This window comes from Cheilinus undulatus, linkage group 6, assembly GCF_018320785.1.
Source record: "Cheilinus undulatus linkage group 6, ASM1832078v1, whole genome shotgun sequence".
NCBI lineage: Eukaryota > Metazoa > Chordata > Actinopteri > Labriformes > Labridae > Cheilinus > Cheilinus undulatus.
The window spans coordinates 11,298,828-11,316,760 of NC_054870.1; the positions used below are offsets into that span (position 1 = coordinate 11,298,828).

At 38.5% G+C, this 17,933-nt stretch overlaps 1 protein-coding gene across 1 annotated transcript in view; it reads left to right on the top strand.

Annotated features, from left to right (window-relative positions):
- LOC121510727 (kinase non-catalytic C-lobe domain-containing protein 1) overlaps window positions 1-17,933 on the top strand; it is a 94,273-nt gene that overhangs the window by 61,827 nt on the left and 14,513 nt on the right. Inside the window, exons 17-24 of the mRNA XM_041788914.1 lie at window positions 4,659-4,918; window positions 7,842-8,197; window positions 11,276-11,369; window positions 11,457-11,554; window positions 11,650-11,834; window positions 14,808-14,918; window positions 15,029-15,176; window positions 16,629-16,784. Of these exons, the coding sequence (XP_041644848.1) occupies window positions 4,659-4,918; window positions 7,842-8,197; window positions 11,276-11,369; window positions 11,457-11,554; window positions 11,650-11,834; window positions 14,808-14,918; window positions 15,029-15,176; window positions 16,629-16,784 (1,408 nt within the window). The remainder of the gene's footprint in view (window positions 1-4,658; window positions 4,919-7,841; window positions 8,198-11,275; window positions 11,370-11,456; window positions 11,555-11,649; window positions 11,835-14,807; window positions 14,919-15,028; window positions 15,177-16,628; window positions 16,785-17,933) is intronic.

Genomic DNA, 17,933 nt, shown 5'->3' on the forward strand with positions numbered 1-17,933 from the left:
ACTATAATTACAGTACTTAGCCTCTGTCGATAAGTCTCGATTAACTGTGCACATCTGGACACTGCAGTTGTACTCCTATCTTCTTAACAAAACCTCTCCAGCTCTGTCAGGTTGCACAGAGATATGATGTGAAAAGCCCTTTTCAGGTCCAGCCACATCTCTGTTGGATTGAGGTCTGGGCTTTGACTCGGCCACTCTAGAACAGAACATTCTTTAAACCATTTCTGTGTAGACTAAGTCGTATGCTTCGGGTCATTTTCTTGCTGCAAAATAAGTCTTCTTCCAAGCCTTAGTTCTATTGCAGACTGAATGATATTGTCCTCCAGGATTTTCCTAGATTTTTCCAGTTTTATTTTACCCTCTAACTTTACAAGCCTTCTTGGGCTAGCTGCTGAGAATCATCCCCACAGCTTGATGCTGCCACCAACATGCTTTACAGTGGGGACGGTGTGTTTGTGGTGATGTGCAGTGTTTGATGTCTGACAAACATAGCATCTTGTCTAATGGCTAAAAAGCATAATTTTGGTCTCATCAGACCAAAGAACTTTCTCCCACTTGACGGTGCAGTCTCCCACATGACTTTTGGTGAACTATAGTCCTGATATGTTAATGTGTTTTCTTCAACATGGCTTTCTCTTTGCCACTCTCTTGTAAAACTTTGACAGGTGAAAAACCTGTATTTTTAAAGATATTTAGACTTTATTCTCAACCCTTTGATTTTTTTTCCTCAACATTTTGACTTCAGTCTTGAAACTAAATTTCCTACTTTATTCTTGAAGTCTGGACTTTATTCTAAAAGTGTGCAGCCTCATGTTTTTTCCCTCACCCATGGCCCTAATCCTTTATATCTTATATTCCAGATTTAATGAAGGGACTACAGAAAGAAATATTCAGTGTAAATACCAATGTGCCAGTCAGCATGAACACCTGGCTCTTAAAGAAAATAAGAGCTGGCACACTTTGGTTTAATTCATATTACATTCAAAACTAACCTTTGTGTATTTAAGTAAACTATTCCAGTTTCTTTGTGCTCTATGCCTTACTTTTTACACACATTGTAAGAAGCAAAATGTTGCTGGATAAATCCCAAATTATAGCTCAATATAAAACATGAATGTGCCTTTAACCCAACAATTATACATCATTTTTATAATCCTTAGGTCGGTTCTGTCATTAGAGCGTTGGTTGTCTAATGAATCTAATCAGAACAGTTGTCCCACATTATGAATTACAGATGTGCTGTTAGAACAATTACTATTAATCTAAAAAGGATTGATTTTTTTTTCCCTTAAGTGGGTACTGAAATAGAGGCAGGCTGAGGATGACCTTACCTCCTCAGCACTCTTACATATCACTCATAAAAGAGAAATTAAATGAGCATTTACACAACACCCACTTCATGCATAAACTTCAGCCTGCAGCATGAATGGTACCTATGGAAACGGCTCTACATTATACTTGGGCTTGAGAGACCGAGATACAGTTAAAGCCTCTCCTGTGCTGATATTGATATGCTGACAAGTAGCCCAAAGGGCTGGGGGGGGGGGCCTTAAGTGTAAGGCTGAATACATGAATGAAGGCAACAAATTTCACACTTTGCTCTTCTCTTTTCATTTCAGTGTAAGCTAGAGACAAGCTAAAAAGACGGAGCTGTCAGAGACGTCGTTTTGTTCTGGCGTTGCCAGGCTCTTATGCTAAGGGCAGTATGGAGAGAGCCTTTAATATGCTGTGTGAGGGTGACATCACAGCTTTACAGAGAGATAGATGCTCTAGATGCTCTTCATCTGACAGACAGACCGTTCACAGGGATCAGCTCAGGGAGAGAGGGACGATCTTAGTCTCCATATCAACAGGTGGTTCATTTAACTCTAACATAGTTACTGTTTCTTATGTATCATGTGGTGTTTTACTGTGTTTGGTTGTGATTTATCTTGCTAAATGATGTTTTGTCTTTGTGTTGTATATTTTCTTATCATATAATATCATATACAGCACTGTTGCCTAAGCATTCTTGTGTCTCGTAGTATGATGTCTTAAAGTAAAGTTTAATGTTGTCCTATACTATAATGTGCTGAAAGGTGTTGGTCGTATCATAAGGTATTGTGTATTTCCACATGTTTTATTCTGTGGTCGTCATATTTTATTTACTGTATTGTGTCATATTTGATTATCAAAGTTTTTTTACATTTACTTTCATTATTGTAACAGTAGTTATTAGTCTCTGTATTTTTACATGTGTAAATGTTGGGGTATTTATTGTACTTTGTCACATTTCAAGTAATATTGTCTAATGAGTAAATGATAAAAACCAGATTGCACAACCAGGAGGTCCAAGCTTTCTGGACTCTACAAACCCTAATTCCGCAAAACTGGGACATAGTGCAAAACGTAAAACAGAATTCAGTGAATTGCAAACCCTTTTCAACCTTTTGAATACAGAAAAATACAATATTTAATGTAAAAAACTGGTACATTTTATTGGTTTTATGGAAATAAACATACACTTAATTTCATGACTGCAATATCTTAATATCATAAAATTTTGTACAGGAGCATAACGCTGTGTTGTAACACCTTATCTTCTGAATTGATGTGGATTGATAGTGGATTTTTCCCATATTTTTTCATGTACAGTTTAAGTGATGAAACAGTGCAGGGGTTTGATTGTTATATTTTATGCTTCATAATGGGGCATACATTTTCAATAGGAGACAGTTCAGTCTTTACTATTTTGCTATTGTCTTGCTGAAATAAGCAAGGATGTTCCTGTGAATGATGTTATCAGGATGGAAACATTACATCGCTATAACATCTATATGCTCCTCTCAGTGTTAGTGGTGCCTTCAAAAATGTGCAAGTTAAGCCATGGGCACGAATACAACCCCACACCATCACAGATGTTGGGTTTTGAATTTTATTATATGATTTATATGATCATCTGTATGGTCATTGTCCTTTTTAGCCCATAGGACTCAATGGTCATTATTACCAAAAGCAATTTTGAATGTGTACCCGTTAGACCACAATACGCTTTTCCACTTTAGGTCAGTCCATCTCAGATGAGCCCAGGCCCAGAGAAGTCAGCACTGCTGCATATTGTCATGGCTTGTCATGACTTATAAGGGTTTCTGAGGTGTTGCCAAGCCCTTATTTTAATGTCCATCACAGAGGGACGCTAGTTTTAATTGTCTGAGGGGTCATAGGTCTCAGGCATTCAGTGTTGTTTTTTCAGTCTTACCCCAAACATGCAGATTTCTCCAGATTCTCAGAATGCTTTGATGCTATTATTGAGTGTAGATGGTGAAATCTCTAGATTCCTTGCATGTTGACAAAAGTTGTTCAGAAACTGTTGGATTATTGGCCCATGGAGTCCTTCAAAAAGTGGAGAACCTCACACTGTCATCGATTGTGAATGACTTCTATCCTTCTATCCCCAGTCATAATTCCATCAGCTGTTACCAGTTAACCCTACTGAGCTGTGGAATGTTTCAGGTGTTTTATAAGCATTCCACAACTTATCCAGTCTTTTCTCGTCCCTTTACCAACTTTTTTTGGGATCAAATTCAGAATGAGTGTTTGTTTCAAAAATAATAACAAAAAAACTTGTCTTTGAGCTACATTCCAGTAATTGACAAGGATTTGCAGGTCCCTGTATTCTGTTTTTATCACATCTAACTTAGTGTCCCAACAATTTTGAAATTAGGTTTGTACATGAAACTGGTCTGTTGTATGGCAAGATGAAAAGGAGTAGCTAGATACTGTTTCATATATCCATTGCATGGGTATATTTCACATTCTTTGGGGAAACCTCCCAGACAAAGCATATGAAAAGGGCAGGGCTTCAAAAAATTCTCAGATGGTGATTGGACAAATGTTCTGTCCTGTCACATTTATTTCGGGCCAGTGACAAGACGAAATGAAGTAGCAGACATGCACAGCTCCAGTAGTAACCTGAGCTCATCAGACAGGTGTTGTCTCAGGCTATGAACAGCGGAGCTTGTCTTTGGATTGAACTGCTGAGGATGGTTGGTAGAAGTGCAAAAACGTCATCTCTGCCAAGATGATGGGGATGTGTATTTCAAAAGTGCTGTCTCAGCATTTGTGGTCAAATTGAATCTTTAACCTCTTTAGGGATAAACATATCGACAGGGAGTATGTAATGATATATTTATTTCTATATCAATTTTTATCAAAGCACTGGCCTAGTAGTCATGAACTAATCTAGATATATCAGAGTGAGTGGCTGCACATGAAAGAGTGACTTAACAGTCAGGAATTTGTCAATTTGCTTAGAGGCACCTTTGCAGTGCTGAAGAGGGCCCATGCACCTCTCCAGTAAACAGACCAATTTCCATATTATATTTTATTGTGACATATTGCATCATGTCGCATTAGGCCACTTTGTACTGTAAAATGTCTTGTGCCTTGTTTGTGTTGTGTTGTGTTTTGTTTTGTTGCATGTATCATATACATGAATATCTGTTCCTCTGATAAGTTTGTCAAAGGTTTTGTTTTGGCCTTTCATTTCTTTTCTCCATTTTCTTTCTCATTACATACTCCACTGCATATGACTGACACCGTTCTTTACATAAGCACTAATTATCACAGGCTTTGAACCCTCTGTATGTGTTTTCTCTCTCCTAATACGCCTCCTGCAGCGTCTCTAATGAGCAGCCTCCATCAAAGACTGTGAAAAGGGCAGCCGCTACACCACCCTTGATAACGGAGGTCTGGACAGAGAGGAGGGAAGTTTGCTTGCACGGTTGTTTGGATTTGAATGGAAATATTCACACGTCCAGTCTGGCTGCTGTGGATTCTCTGGAGGACGTCAAGGCCCGGTCCTGTCATGAAGAAAATGTGACTTCAACTGAAGATTTAAAATTGAAATCAGAGGAGAGTCAGCACTTTATCTGTAGAGGTAGGACATGCCCTTTGACATACTTTAACATTTTTGTTTTTTGGTCTGTTTCTAATAAAGCTGCCACTACAGCTGCATTCACACTAGAGCTGAGCGAAAATATATTTTTATTGCGGTATGACAAAATTAAAGGGTTATAAATTCAGGTGCTACTAGCCCCTTATGTCCCATAAACAAGGCTATGATGGCATAATCATGTCCAGCACTTGAACAAAATAACAACTATAGGCTTTCATTGTGAAGAACTTCTTTGAAATATTGTGTTTATGTTTGATTTTACCTGGCTTTAGCAGACATACCGGCAAGTGCACAAAGCTATGGTGTTTATAGCTGCTTCTCTGAGCTTGTTTAAAGTCAACCCTGGTTCTTTGAATCATCTTGGACTTTAAACAAGTGAGTTATGCTGAAACACCTTTTAACATTTGTGTAGTGTTTTCTATTTATCCTTTCTATTAGCAGGGAGAACTCAAAGAGACCAGTGTCTCTTTTCCAAGAGTGCCCTGCAGTAGTACAGTAAAAAAGCAATGAAAAATACAGATTGAATAATTACAAATACATTGATAAACTCATACATGTACTTGCAAACCCATGCCCAAATAGCATAGGTTTGCAATAGGTCACATTTTGAAGTGGTCGCTTTCACATCCTTTAAGTAGTTCAGACCCAAGCTTTTTAACAAGACTATGTTAAAACCTAGTATATGGCTGACTGCAGTTATCTGTGATGCCTGTTGAAATGCCAGACTGAAATGTGTGTTCCTGCAAAGTGATTAGTTTTTGGGGTGTGGACCTGTGCTGTCCCTAATGTCTGTATGTTGAGATTTGAAGGACCCTTAAAGTTTAGAACTTAAAGTCCTGTCAGGAGGGACAGTTAACCTGAAACACCAGATCGACTAAACATATTTCACAATCATCTGGGAAAGCTCCCATAGAAAGCATTTGGGAAGGGAAGGACCATTCATGGCAGCTGCCCCTGTATACGCCAAAAAACTGTAACCGTAGTGATTGCATACCCATGCTGAAACAAAGCAGGAGAAGAGCGAAAACATCTTTTCTGTCATGGGAAGCTTACAGTGTTGCTCCCTGCCCTTGTTTTTAATAAAGCCATGTTGTCCAATTCTGAATAAGCTGCCGCTGTGGCTAAGTCTGGGCTAATCTCTCCACTAGCATGCATTGCATACACCCAGTCGCAACGACTAATCCTTTCCCCATAACTATCACATACTCATGTCGAAGCAGGTCGTCAGAAGAGCGAAAACATATTTTCTGTCACGGAAAGCTTTCAGTGTTGCTCCCTACCCTTGTTTCTAATAAAGACATGTTGTCCAATTCTGAAAAATCTGTCACTGCGGCTAAAGGCCGGCTCAGACTACATGATTCTTTTGGTCGTTAATGATGGCACCATGTCAGACTATGCGACCAAAATCTTGTCCCGTCTTGGCCAACAGCCTGGCCACACTACAAGAGTGGTCGGGACCGCTCAGCATATGCTGACGTCACCACTGTCTCCGCGACTGAGTGCGAGTTCACAGGTTGTCGGCAGGCGGGCCAAAGAGTGTCAATCACTCTACAACAGAAGTGCTCTGTGTGATTGTGGTGGTCTTTTTGCTCAAAAAAAGGAAAATAAGAAACAATTATGGATTGGATTATGGATAATAAGTATGGATGTATCAAAAGGAGGACAATATGGACTGGCTCTCCTTCAGATAGAAAGGTATGCATGTGATAACGTAAATAAAACAAAATAAAATGTGCACATTAGTTTTAGGGAATAAAATGGGATAGAAGTGGTAAATCTTGTAAATGATGATGCAAAGATAATGAGTAAATGTTCTCCTGATATCAGACGTCAAGATTCACGTCGTAATGTCAGGTCAGGGTGTCAAACTAGACGACGATGTACAAAAAATTCTGACATGCTAGTCTTGTTGAATCGTGGTCATAAGGAATCGTAAGGAGTCTTGGACGTGTCCTTAATTATGTCACACTACAAGACAGTTTGTCATTCCCGATTCTCAAAATTTGATGACGAGCTGCGGGCTTAAATCTGGCTGAATTCATCTAGTCTGGGCCGGCCTTAAGTAAGAGCTAATCACTCCACTAGCAGCCATTTTATACAAGCGTTCACAAAAAAAGTTAACCTTTCCTGTAACTATTACATACTCATGCTAAAGCAGGCTGGCTGCTTAGAACAGACATGATGATGATGGGATTCAAACTTAGTTGCTCTTGGTGACATATCACTCTTCTTTGCTACTTTATTTACCCACCACCTGGCTGGTAAATTGAGCTATCAGTTACTGATTAAGCCTCCTACTACAACACAATGCATGTGCCAAACCAGTGATGATGCCAACTTTGTGGCAGAAATAACACAGGTTATGATATTGAAAGTAGTTTACTGTCCACCACTAAATATACACTAAACCAAAGCTGTGTCCACTGCCTTGTTCTCCTCAAATAATGCTGACTGATCATTCTCTGACTAGTAACAAGTGTTTCAGCTTGAAGCTTTTGATCCACCTATTGACAGACATGGAATCTGGCAAATGCATTAGCTTTGTGAGGTTAACAGAAATTAAAAACTTATGATGTTTTCGTGTGTTTAGTGAGGGCCACTATACATTCAAGGCCATTTGTGCATGGAAATATACACAGGGAATTTTGATAGCAAAAAGACTCTTACAGGGTACTTTAGATGAAAAGGACACCATTTAAAGAAATCAAAGTTGAACTTTCAAGTTCAGCTGGTAAACATTGGTAGCATTGTGCAGCTGTCATAGAGTTAACAACAAATGCCCCTAACACTGCCCTGGATCTGTGTTTTTCTGTACAAATACAATGATTTTTTCTCTGCATGTGATCCACTCCCTCTGTTTTTTTCTCTTCCTCCCTCTCACTACCGTCACTGTTTACTGGTGGAGGCGTCAGCACTGACGGCTCCGAGGCAGGGGTCATGGAGGGAGGAGGATATTCAGTGGGGGGCAGCGATGAAAGCCCCTCTGAAGCTGAGTTTCTGTCAGGGGGACATGAAGGCCTGATGGATGCCCACGACTCGCAGATAAGCCCAGACTGCTCGGAGGACATGGAGGACAGCGACTCTGTGGTTTCAGAGCGGCTCATCTCACCTGGATCCAGAACTGAGGGACCTGGGCTTAGCTTCAGCCCGGCCTGGGCCTTGGCCTTCTACGGAGAGGATTGTTTTAGTCCAGATGTAATCCAGTATGCAGTGAATCTGGGGCAGCACATGGGATCACCATGTTTGGATGTGAAGACACAAGTGGGTAAACCTGTGATAGTAACTGCATTAACTGGTGTGTTTGAACATAAAGCAGCCTGTGATCAGATTCTTGAACTTAAAAAAAAATCTGCATCTTTGCATATGTTTTTTTCAATGCATGTGGCCATAACTAACAGATGTGCATGATTACATGGTAGAGGATATAATTGTGCGTAAAATGAGAAAAAACAAGATTGTTTCTAGTATACTTCCATCCAAATGTACTTCAAAAATCTTACTCTTACAGTTGTAAAATTATAATTATTATGGCTCTTGTCTAAAAGACTGACCAGGTGAGTGAAAATATGTTCTGTATCTGTAGGTATTAAAAAGTACCTTTTAAAAAAAGAAATATGGAATTAATGTAAAAGAATGCATCAGTACATAGCCTTTTCTGTCTGCAAGTAATGACAACACAAAGATTTGTTTTTGGAAAGTATTTCCGCCTGCAGACTGTGCTGATGACTTTAATGCCTAAAGCCTGTGTCTGACTGGGCACATGGTGGCCCCGTCTCTGCAGCATCAAAGCTTGATTTTCGTTTTTGCTTGCGTGAGTCAAGGCTTTCAGACAACCTGCGTGAGCGCTGCTCTCACATGCAGAAGATCCAAGGAATAAAATGCTTGTCTATTTTTTCTACAAACCATGCACGTCTCCATACCTTAGTTCAGCAGATACATGTAAGATCACATCAGTAGTATATGCTTGAAAAGTTTTTCCCTGCTGAAAGCCAAAAGCCAAAACATGTTGGTCTAAAACAGATGTCCTTTAAACGTCTGCTACAGGTGAAGCTTTCTGATCCCACACCCACACAGGAGAACATGTCAAAGGCAAGATAAAACCAGGATGGTTACACTTCCAGTTTGTGCTTTTCAAGTAAAAGCCTAGCTTAGCATTTTTTTCAGGAAACTTATCATGCTTGTCTCACTCATGGATAGATTTATTGAGGTAAAACTTATGAAGAAAGGGCTGTTTCCACATATGGATATGACTGGTGTCCATATATCCATAAATATACAGACGATGCCCCCTTGGTCCAACAAGTGGCACATCATTTTTTTATGGATGGATAAAAAGCTGATAAACTACTTAAAGACATTTGGGAAAAGATAATATTGTCTTTTTTTTTTTTTTTTTTTTTTTTTTTTTTAACCACTGAGCAGCTTAAAATATATTTACTGGTTAACGGAGATAGACAGGACTAATATTGCATATCAAGAAATAATTGCTGAGGTTGACCAACCAGGAAAGCAGCATAAATTTCATATTTATGGACATATGAATGAAAGAAAGGTAAGCTGAGCTAACTTGTTTAGCCATTCACATGTTCATTTATATGTTAAATTACCCGTTTTATTTCTAACCAAATTTTGCTCCAAAATTTACCGCAAAAGTTAAATTTTTTCAATGTTCTTGTGGCACATGCAAGACCAAAATATTATGGAAGGGAGGAGTTTTGCAGGCAGGTCGGTCATCACAGAGATTCTCATAGAAATGAATGGACTTGCAGTTGACTTACCTCTGTAACCATATGTATGTGGAAATGTGGGGTTACAGCCATTACAGTGCTGCACACATGGCAGCTGTCACACAGCAAACATGCACTCAGTCTCAAACAGGCATTATGCCTCCATGCCAGCAATAGATGAGGCTAAAGGCAGGATGTTCAGGGTTGTCTATCCATTTGTCCACCCATCCATCCCTCCATTTTTCCATCCATCAATCAAGATCATCTTATAGATAAGAACACTGACATATTATCGTCTGACTTACCACCAATGCCCACTCTGACATAAGAAGGAGTGCTGATTTTATAGTTCATAGATCGATCATCTAGCTCACTGGGCCTCTTTTCCATCCCTATCTTTTGAATGTGATTTCTTAAGTAGATTATAGTGATCTTCTTTAAACTTTACACAAATGCAAATTCAAGAGGCGGTAGTTTTAGTTAACCTGGGTTTGATTAGCCCTCCCTGCTTGGAAGAAAGTTCCCCAAATCTGTTAAGTCACATCCATTCTGTAAGGGGTCTAGTCAGGGGTGGAGTCAGCCCATTATCATTTAAATCTGCGGATGCAGAAACAGCTCGTTCTGAGCAGGAGGATTTTGTAGATATGCAAAAATCCAATACTGGAGTGTTTATTCAGCAACACACTGCACATGCATGTTTTGGGGACCTCTGAGACCACTATATATAAATAAATAAATAAATAAATAAATAAATATATATATATATATATATATATATATTGTTTTTCCTGTATTCCACTGGAAAATTCCAAAAGTCAAGTATAGAAAACCTTCAAAGCACTTTGAGCTTACTTTTGTATGAAATGTGGTATATAGATAAAAATGTAATTTAATTCAAAGGTCTTCCCCAGTGGACATGTGACAACATGTTTTTGTAAAAAGAAACATTAACCTTACTTATGCTTTAAAATATAATAAATCTAATTATTTTTGCATTTCAGCATTGTATGATGTAAAAGAAGAAAACAGAAAACAAGCTAGAAAAAGAAAAGAAACTTCATCTCTTTTATTAAATCACTGATGCATGAAGGGTTAATTCCCATTCTTAGTGTTTATTGTAAATTACACCTGAATACCTACTGGACACACTTTTACTGGTCAGTCTACATAAATGAGAACCCAGGTTATTTTCCCATCAGTAATGAACTGAAGCTCGGTCAGACTCTATGGTAAACAGGAATAGAAAATGTGTTGGGACTTAAAGATAATTGGTGTATTTTTTCTCCAAACTGGATCTGAATATTAATGAGCTGAACTTCACCCTCGGCAGAGGAAGTTATTATCATTTGTAAAAGAATATTAATGAAAAGCTTTTGTGTTTGCGTACTTTGATGGCACAGACCGTTTGTACAACAGCTAATAACACACCTTAAGAGCCGTGCTGCTGAGACTTCTCACTTCAAAAGAGCTGTTACGTTTTGTTGCCATGGTGAAGAGAGAAAATAAAACAGCTCCACATACAATGGAAAGACCCCAAGGCTTCTCTCAGTGGAAGGCATGTGGTGTTATTTTGGGGCCACTTAAATGAGTTTGTTTGATTTTCTTTGTGCAGGAACTGCAGCAGCAGCTGATGATCGAAACAAAGAATCGAAAGAAAACCAGGAATTTCTACCTGAAGCTGATTCAACAAGAGAGAAAAAATAAAGGTTGCCTAGTCAAAATTCTGCTTTTATTCCACAAAGACAGACTCAGGATCTGTTCTGGTCTTTAAAACTTTGTTTTTTCTCTCAAAGGTTCAGATAGCAAACAGATGTTGTCCAAACTCAAGACTCAGTTTGAAGAGCTCCGATCTAAAGTGCTCTTCTTGGACGGTGTGAAGAAATACCTCGAGGTATCTGAATCAGCACCACAGCTCCAAACACTGATATTTCTTCGGCTGCTCTCAGCATGTTCTTCACTCTGGTGTAATTTCTTGTACTGATGCAGGTCCTGAGTGTGGACCAGTGGGGTCTGGAGGTTTCATTACTGCCCTCTTTAGCTGTGAGTGGAGCCGGCCCTCTGGACCTCCAGTCTTCTGAAGACCCGTCTGTTCTGAGCTTTGGTTCAAGCAAAGGGAAAAGCACTCTGCAAGTAGGCTCTCCTGAGGGCCTCATGGCTTACCTCTATGCCAGGTACCACTGATGATGGTTTAAAGTAGAAATGTGCTAACCATTGGATTTTGGTCAAAAGAAAATAATGAAATAGTTGTCTTTAATGTCATTTCCTCAGATAGTAAAGTAAAATCACAGCCGTAAAAAAGTTAATCCTTGAGTCAAAGTTGATAATTGATGACTGATAAAAATCCATCAAAAAATATTTGATTTATTATGCTCAAACAGGTTGATATGTGTTTGCACAGATGTACGGGCAGACAACCTGTGGGCTGAAAGGGACTCTGAAACTTGAGATTAATTGCAATTTAAAAAAAAATGTTCCACTCCTTGTTAATTAAACAAAATAAATTGGGTTCATCTTGACAGCCTAAATTTTAATATTTGGGGAAAGTTCTCATCAATACATCCCATCCTAACATTTATGTTAGGAGGATTTTCCCTGAGACTGATAAAAAAATAGCTGAAGCTAATCTTTGACACTAGACGACAGACTTGTAGCATTTGGAAATATGATAATATAATCTTTCTTATTACCAACCTAGATTGGCTTTGGCTAAAATTTATACACACCAGGTTGATTTTGTCAGTCGTGATTTTGCACAAAATATTCAGCTGGAAGATTGTAGAGAAGGAATCAATGCTCGTATTGGTCAACTGTCGAAAAGAGTATACCAAACTATTTAAAAATCAAATTCATTTTCTTTAAAAGTTACTGCGTGTAAATAGAGACACAGTGATGCCTGCTTGGTGAATCTGTAAAGTAGTTTATTTCTCTTTTGCCATTTAAACTCCTTGTCAGAGGTGCACAGTCTGCTGTTTATACCCACTCTTGAATTTGTTTCCAGTATTGATCATAAAAACTACAAAACCTTTCGTCCAAAAAGGGATTGCAGTCATTGCGATGACATGATAAAGCTCTAATTGCTTCAACTTTCTGCTGAATATCTCTTTTGTGTTTTTATTTTGCAGCAAAAACTCGCCCACAAAGTTCTGCAGTTAGTCCAATTTTCTTGTCTAAATCTGATGTGGAGAGAGCGCCTCCGGTTTGTGCTATCAGAGATGAGCTCTTGTGAGCTGAATATTCACATTCAGATGATGATCAGGGGAGGATGCTGCACTCTTTTTATTCTTGCCAGAATCAGCTACTCTAACACACCATCACAGGGGTCATCATTTAAAAGTCTCTGAGGTCCAGTTCAACACATTTTTTTAAGCGAAGGTCCTGAATGGAATTTCATCCGACCTGTAATATAACTCAGTCCACTTCATATAAAACAATATTTTAATGAACCTGATGCAATGATAAAATTAGTTAAACAATACCATTAAAATATCAATGTCAATTTTTTTGCTGCTGGTAAAATCAACTTTGAAAGCTATTCAAATACAAAGAGTCTGCCAAGGCAGCTCTTGAAAAGGGCTGAGTTCATATAAAAAGGTTTCATTTCAGAAAAATCTGATAAAAGTTGAAGTTTTTTTAGACATGATGATTTAAAGATTTTTTTTATTAAACAATCTGAACACATTCAACATTGAACAGCTTTAACTGCTGCTACTCTGTCTTTCTGTCTTGCTGCTCTCATACTTTTCTGGTATTAAATAAGAAGAGTAATCATCCTGTTAACATTTTTAATCTGCGTTGAAATCAGGGCTGCATCAGACAACTCCAGAGTCATGAAGGGATTTATATGTCTGCTTAAAGTCAAAAGAACTTCAAGGCCAGAGAATGATTGTGCCATTGATCATACTGGGCACTAAGTTCAGTGTATTATCAAGTGTATTATCACTCCTACACAAAATACATCATTATGTGGACATAAGTTTTCGGCTACCTGATGGTTACACCAACAGCGACTGTAATGATATGGTATCCAAGTACAAGTGCTCTGATGCTGAGATGAGCCCCCTTTTGCAGCTATAACAGCTTCCACTCTTCTAGAAAGGCTTTTAACAAGATTTTTGAGTGTTCTGTGGGAATTTGTGCCCATTTATTCCATGGAGCATTTATGAAGTTGAAGGGCTGAAGGCCTCTGTGCGGGCCAGTCAAGTTCTTCCACACTGATCTCGTCAAATCATGGCTTTACAGTCTGTGGAAGATCCAGCGGAGATGAAATCTCACAAAATGTCTTATTGCAAAGGTGACATCCATTACAGTGTCATGCTTGAAGTCACTGAGCTCTTCAGAACGACCCAGTTTGTACTGCAGATGTTTGAAAATGGAAATCACAGGGCTAGGTGCTTGATTTAATACACCTGTGTTAATGGGTCTGATTGAAACACCAGAACTTAATAATCAGCAGGTGTGGCCAGATACTTTTGTACATGTAGTGTATATTAAAAATATCTTTCCTTGACAACAACATAACAATGTTATAATGTCTTATTAATCAAACAGTTGTATTTGATTTAGTGGCTGTAATTGTTTGATTTTAGTTCTTGGTGGGATCAGAATAGTCCGGGTTTTTTTTTCCTCTTTGAATCAGACTTAAAAATAATCCTGCTCAAATGTTCTGCAAAACAAAAATTGGAGGTTTGATCAGGTAAAAACAAATATTTATATACACAATCTTATTTGATTGAGTAATCCTTCTTTCTATTATTTAATTTAAATAGCAGTTTGATTTATTTCCTCTACGAAGAGATCTTAAACATTCAGATTCTGGCAGACTGGAGAAGCATTCAGTCAATCTAAAAGTTATAACCGTAGTCTCGTATTCTTTGAGCGTTATGTTGCTTTGTTGCTTGTTTATCTGCACAGATCTTCCCAACAGCCTAATAGGGTTAGAGCTTTGCATTAATCTTGAAGCTCCCCTGCACTGAAAGCAGCCTCTTACTGTAATTTAACACACTCAGTAGGGATGCATTTGGGACAACAGGTGACTTTCTGCTGATCCTGCATCACTGCAAGTTTTGAATGCTGTCTTTTAGTGTTATTGATTTTTTTAAGTCATTGAAGAATGCAATTTACTTGTTGTGTCCTTTTTTACACAGAAATGCAGTTGTGGAGGGTTACATCCAGCAGTTTCTGTACACCTTCCGCTTTCTCTGCACTCCTGAGCAGCTGCTTCACTTCATAATGAATAAATTCATCAGTGCTGCCAGGTAGTGTGTGTCATGATCATTGTGATAGTGTTCAGTATTCATGTCTCTCTCGTAAACTACGAGCTCAGTGTTTGAAATATATCACACTGACAGCAGGATTCCTTTTCCAGACAAGGTCCAGATATGTCAGGAGACGGTGAGAAGATTTTCCATCGCAGTCTGGACCTGCTTCAGTTCTGGGTGACAGACTGTGGACAGGTGGACTTCACAGCTAAATCCAGCCTTGTGGAAACATTAGAAAACTTCCTGAATACTGAGGTAAAATCTAATTAATTTTGCTTTTAACAGAAATAACTTGCCAGGCAAATGGTTGGACCTACTTCTTCCAAAAATGTAATTATGTGTAATATTGTGGCTGATGACAGTGGCTGTTTCTGCTGACGCTGCTTACACAAATCTTCTTTTATTATTAATATTTCTGTTAATGGAAGCATGAATATTTCTGAGTGTTCAACTTATTTTTCATCTGAAAAGTATACCATGTGTAGGATTTATTTTCATTATTTATGAATAAAAATTCTATCTCAAAGAGTGTCCTGGCCAACACAGGCAGCAGCACAGTGAAAAAGTCCTGACAGACAATGACCAGCCATCCACACAAACATTATACAAGATACTCAGTTATAAAATATGAGTATTAGGGGTGGAAAGGTACGGAAAAATTTAGGTTCACTACGTACCTCAGTTTTGAAGTCATGGTTCAATACGTTTTTGTTACGGTAATTAAAGCGAGTAAAAAACAGAATTCTTTTTTTTTTTTAATTTTATCAAATTGCATTAAAATAAATAGGCTGAATAAATTAAATTTGAATTATTAATAATGCTGCAACCTCCTTCCAGAATGTCTTCAATGAATAAATAAATGAAACGAAGTGTTTCTAACCAGAACACTTTTATCTGGGAATATTCAGGCTGTTGCTGTCGTTTGCTGTGGTTGTGTGGTTACCAGGACAGTGTGACAGTGAGCTGCGCTCTGGTTTTCCGTCTGTATGAGCTTCGCTCTACATGTATCCGTTTGGTACATGTCTGTACTGTACCGAGAAGCCCGTGCCAAATGGGTATGGTACGAATATACGTACCTTTACACCCTTAATAAATATTATAAAATAACACATTTATTCAGCAAATATTTGTAAAAGTCACCTACAATCGCAAATAACAGGGAGAACATCTGCAGCCAGATGTGTCTGCCTCCAAGTCATTTAACATCTTCCAAAAATAATCCAATAAGAGCAGCTGAGCAGTGTGTGAAAGTGTTATCAGTATGAAATTAAATTTCACATTAGGCATGTTCTAGTTTGTGTGTTTGATATAAATTTCAAATTTAAAAGGACCCGAGATTGACCTCTGTGGCACACCTTTGGTCACACTGAGTGAGGTACAAGTGTAACGGTCTGCTTGCACACACTGAGCTCTATTTGTAAAGTCATTGTTCAACTAGTTGAATTGTTGCTTGGACAGCCCCACTTTAAACAATCTGTGTTTGAGCATTGAATGGTCCTAAGGACAGTTTTTACAAAGAGGTTGTGTTGATGCAACTTATTATTTGCAGAATTGTTAACTGTAGGGGCTGCTTTAGTTTTTATTTTTTTTAAAAATAAAAACCAACTATCCAACATGTTTTTGCTTCAATTAGCTGAAAATTAGTGATTGATCCTTTCTACAGTCTACATTTCACTTGCCAATCTCAAGCTGCTTTTTTCTTTACAGGTGATTCCTGTTGACAGCCGAGGGGAGGCCATCCTTGCTGCCCTCCATAACCCCCCCTGTAAATCTTGGAGTCGAGGTAGAGGGAGTCTGAGCAGCTTTGAGGAAGATGATGATTGTATGTCTGTGCATTCATCTACTGAGGACCTTGGTAAAAAGGTCAGTGTAGATCTCCGAGGGCATTAAAATATATTCAGAACTACACAACAATATGTTAATGTCTTCGACCTTTTGTAACAATTTTGGGGCTGAATTCCTAATAGGTACACAGAGTCGTACAATCATTTACAACTTTCCATCCAGCAGCTTTGAAACCCCTAAAGGGAGAACAGAATGCAACTAAAACAGCTTATTTTAGCAGCAACCACAGTGCTAGTTACCAAAGTTGGCACAAGATAAGTTATTTTAACTGTGAAGATATTTGTAATTTTATAGTGTTGGTCTTTGCTGTGACCAGAGTTTCTGCTTTGCTTTTTTGTCTTAGGCCAAAAGGACCGGCATTCATTGAATTCTGGCCATTCAGAACATCTACCGCACATTTTCTTTACATAGCCATATGTGACCAGTAACCTGCATTTTACAGTAATAAAACATAAAAACAGAAACACTGTGATACAGCCTCTTGTCTGTGCTAAAACGGGACTGGGGAACCATTTTTATTTCTAAACCTGGCCTAACACAGAGACAGTAGAACCTGAGCCGACAGGAAACCAAAGTTATCGCTACCTTATTATTAAAGCCTAGCTTATTTACACATATAACACATGACCAGACCTTGGAAATGATAGCATAACAACATTTAATTATTTGTCTTTGTGTAAGTTTAAATAAACATAATGGATATTGTGAGCTTTTCCTGACACTCATGCAGTTATTTGCACAATGTACTGTATGCCATTTAATGCATAAACAACAACAGCACTTAGTTTCACATTAGTATTGTTAGCTGTAAGTTAGCCCGTTAGCTAGTACCATAACTTGGCAGTTTACCGCAGCCAAATACCATTCTCCACTGACTTTCCATTGTATCGTCCAAACACATGACGAGCCAGTGCTCTGTTTAGTAGATACCACCTTAAAACTCTGTATTTCAACTGTTTTACCATCAGTTGTCCAGTATTAGATGTAATACACTGATGATCTCAACTGTAACCTCCAATAAAACAGTAATATCCAACCATTGTGGTTTATTTGGAGTAGTCCTAAGAAAGACAAAAGCATCCACAGAGGATAGTTCAGTACAGCCCTCCTTTCAGTGGCTTTCCCACACTGCTACTGCTAATGAGCCAGGACGCCCTGGACAAGCAC